The sequence below is a fragment of the Nanorana parkeri genome, unplaced genomic scaffold, assembly GCF_000935625.1.
Source record: "Nanorana parkeri isolate BGI_ZX_2015 unplaced genomic scaffold, ASM93562v1 scaffold5401, whole genome shotgun sequence".
Taxonomy (NCBI): Eukaryota; Metazoa; Chordata; class Amphibia; order Anura; family Dicroglossidae; genus Nanorana; species Nanorana parkeri.
The window spans coordinates 1-1,442 of record NW_017311661.1 but is presented as its reverse complement, the minus strand read 5'-3'; the positions used below and the strand labels follow the sequence as shown (position 1 = coordinate 1,442).

The 1,442-nt window shown below is 35.8% G+C and overlaps 1 protein-coding gene across 1 annotated transcript in view; it reads left to right on the top strand.

Moving 5' to 3' along the window:
- LOC108804139 (autophagy-related protein 16-like) overlaps positions 1–538 on the top strand; it is a gene marked incomplete at its 3' end in the record, with an annotated part of 4,269 nt that extends 3,731 nt beyond the window's left edge. Inside the window, exon 3 of the mRNA XM_018575901.1 lies at positions 455–538. Coding sequence (XP_018431403.1) covers positions 455–538 — 84 coding nt within the window. The remainder of the gene's footprint in view (positions 1–454) is intronic.
- Between the last annotated feature and the right edge of the window lie 904 nt (positions 539–1,442).

Genomic DNA, 1,442 nt, shown 5'->3' with positions numbered 1-1,442 from the left:
GTTTTATGTTAAAAAATCTGAGGGTTTAATTTCACTTTAATGTTGAACAGAAATGTGAGGTTTTTTTTTTCCCTCAATAAATTTGTTAACAGAATATTGAGAATAAACATATGGTAGTAAACCATAGGGAAAATAGAAGACCGTGTTCAGATAATGTAGTAAAATTTATGTTTTTGTTTTTTTTATTACGAGCAGTATTCTTTCTCTCTTTCTGTAAGTATAGTCTAGACACAAGAATAGAAGACGTTTGAATGGAAATAATCCGCTTTCTAATAGAGTTCCCTTTCTCACTGTTGTTATCCACTCCCTTCTATTGTATCATTTCTTAGATATTCATACCTACCTTTTTGTTGCTAAATGGTTGTATATATTGATATGCTAACATGACTGCTTGGTGTAAAGCTTTACTAGGATGGTTAGTTTTAACATAGGGTGTGTATTTCCCCTCCTGCAGAGATGATGATATAGAGGTGTTAAATGATAATGCAGAATCCTCGGGGGATGCTGCAGCAGCACCACCAATTGGGCGAACCTCCAGGTGAGTGAGGGACTTATTGTATGTTTATACCATACAGAGGTAGTTACGGGTCTTCTGGTTATTGTGTATATATAGCAGAGACTGTATTTTGGTGCAGTACTGCATTTTTTTTGCAGTAGTTCGCTACTCTGTGCTGTGTTTGTGTGTCTTTTTCATTTATAACCTTTGCAGTTTTAACATCCTAACTCTTAATGTCCTGTTTGTTTTATGTTATCACTTGTAGGATTCATTTCTTAATCTCCTAACAGAAAAATGTCCACACCGAAAGACCCATAATTGTGATAGAAATTTAATTGCACTGATCTTAATATTGCTTTCTCCTATATATACACATGCATACATACATACACGTGCGCCAAGCTTTGTGCAGATATTATCTATAGCCCATGATGAAATTACTGCAGTGCAAAACATCACACATTTTAAGGGTTCGTTAAGAGTTAATTTCTACCAGAGATGTTATCATAGTTTTTATTACATTTTACAGTGCAAGCAAAGCGCAAAGACACCATACATTTTTTTTTCCAATAGTTTCCGACGGTGTGTTTACATTGAAGTGCATGAGAAACAAAGTTCCCCATTCTCCATTTTGCATCTTGAACTTGGAGTTTGATTTTCAAGTTAGTTTCCACAATGCAACATGCGTTAACGCACACTATGTTGGGAATAAACCCCAAGAGGCTTTTCATTAAAAAAAACTAAAGCTGGCTTTGTGTATTGCAGGCAGCATAATTAACTAACGTGGCTTACAAATATCATCTTTCACAGATGAGTGCATAGACCTGTATGCTTATATGGTTCAAGCACATGTGCAACCGTGACACCAGCCTTGCTTTGTATTTATCTAAGAAGATACATCCATGTAAGAGTGGTCATGCTTGGGTGCCTGCTGGGGTTGTAAAAT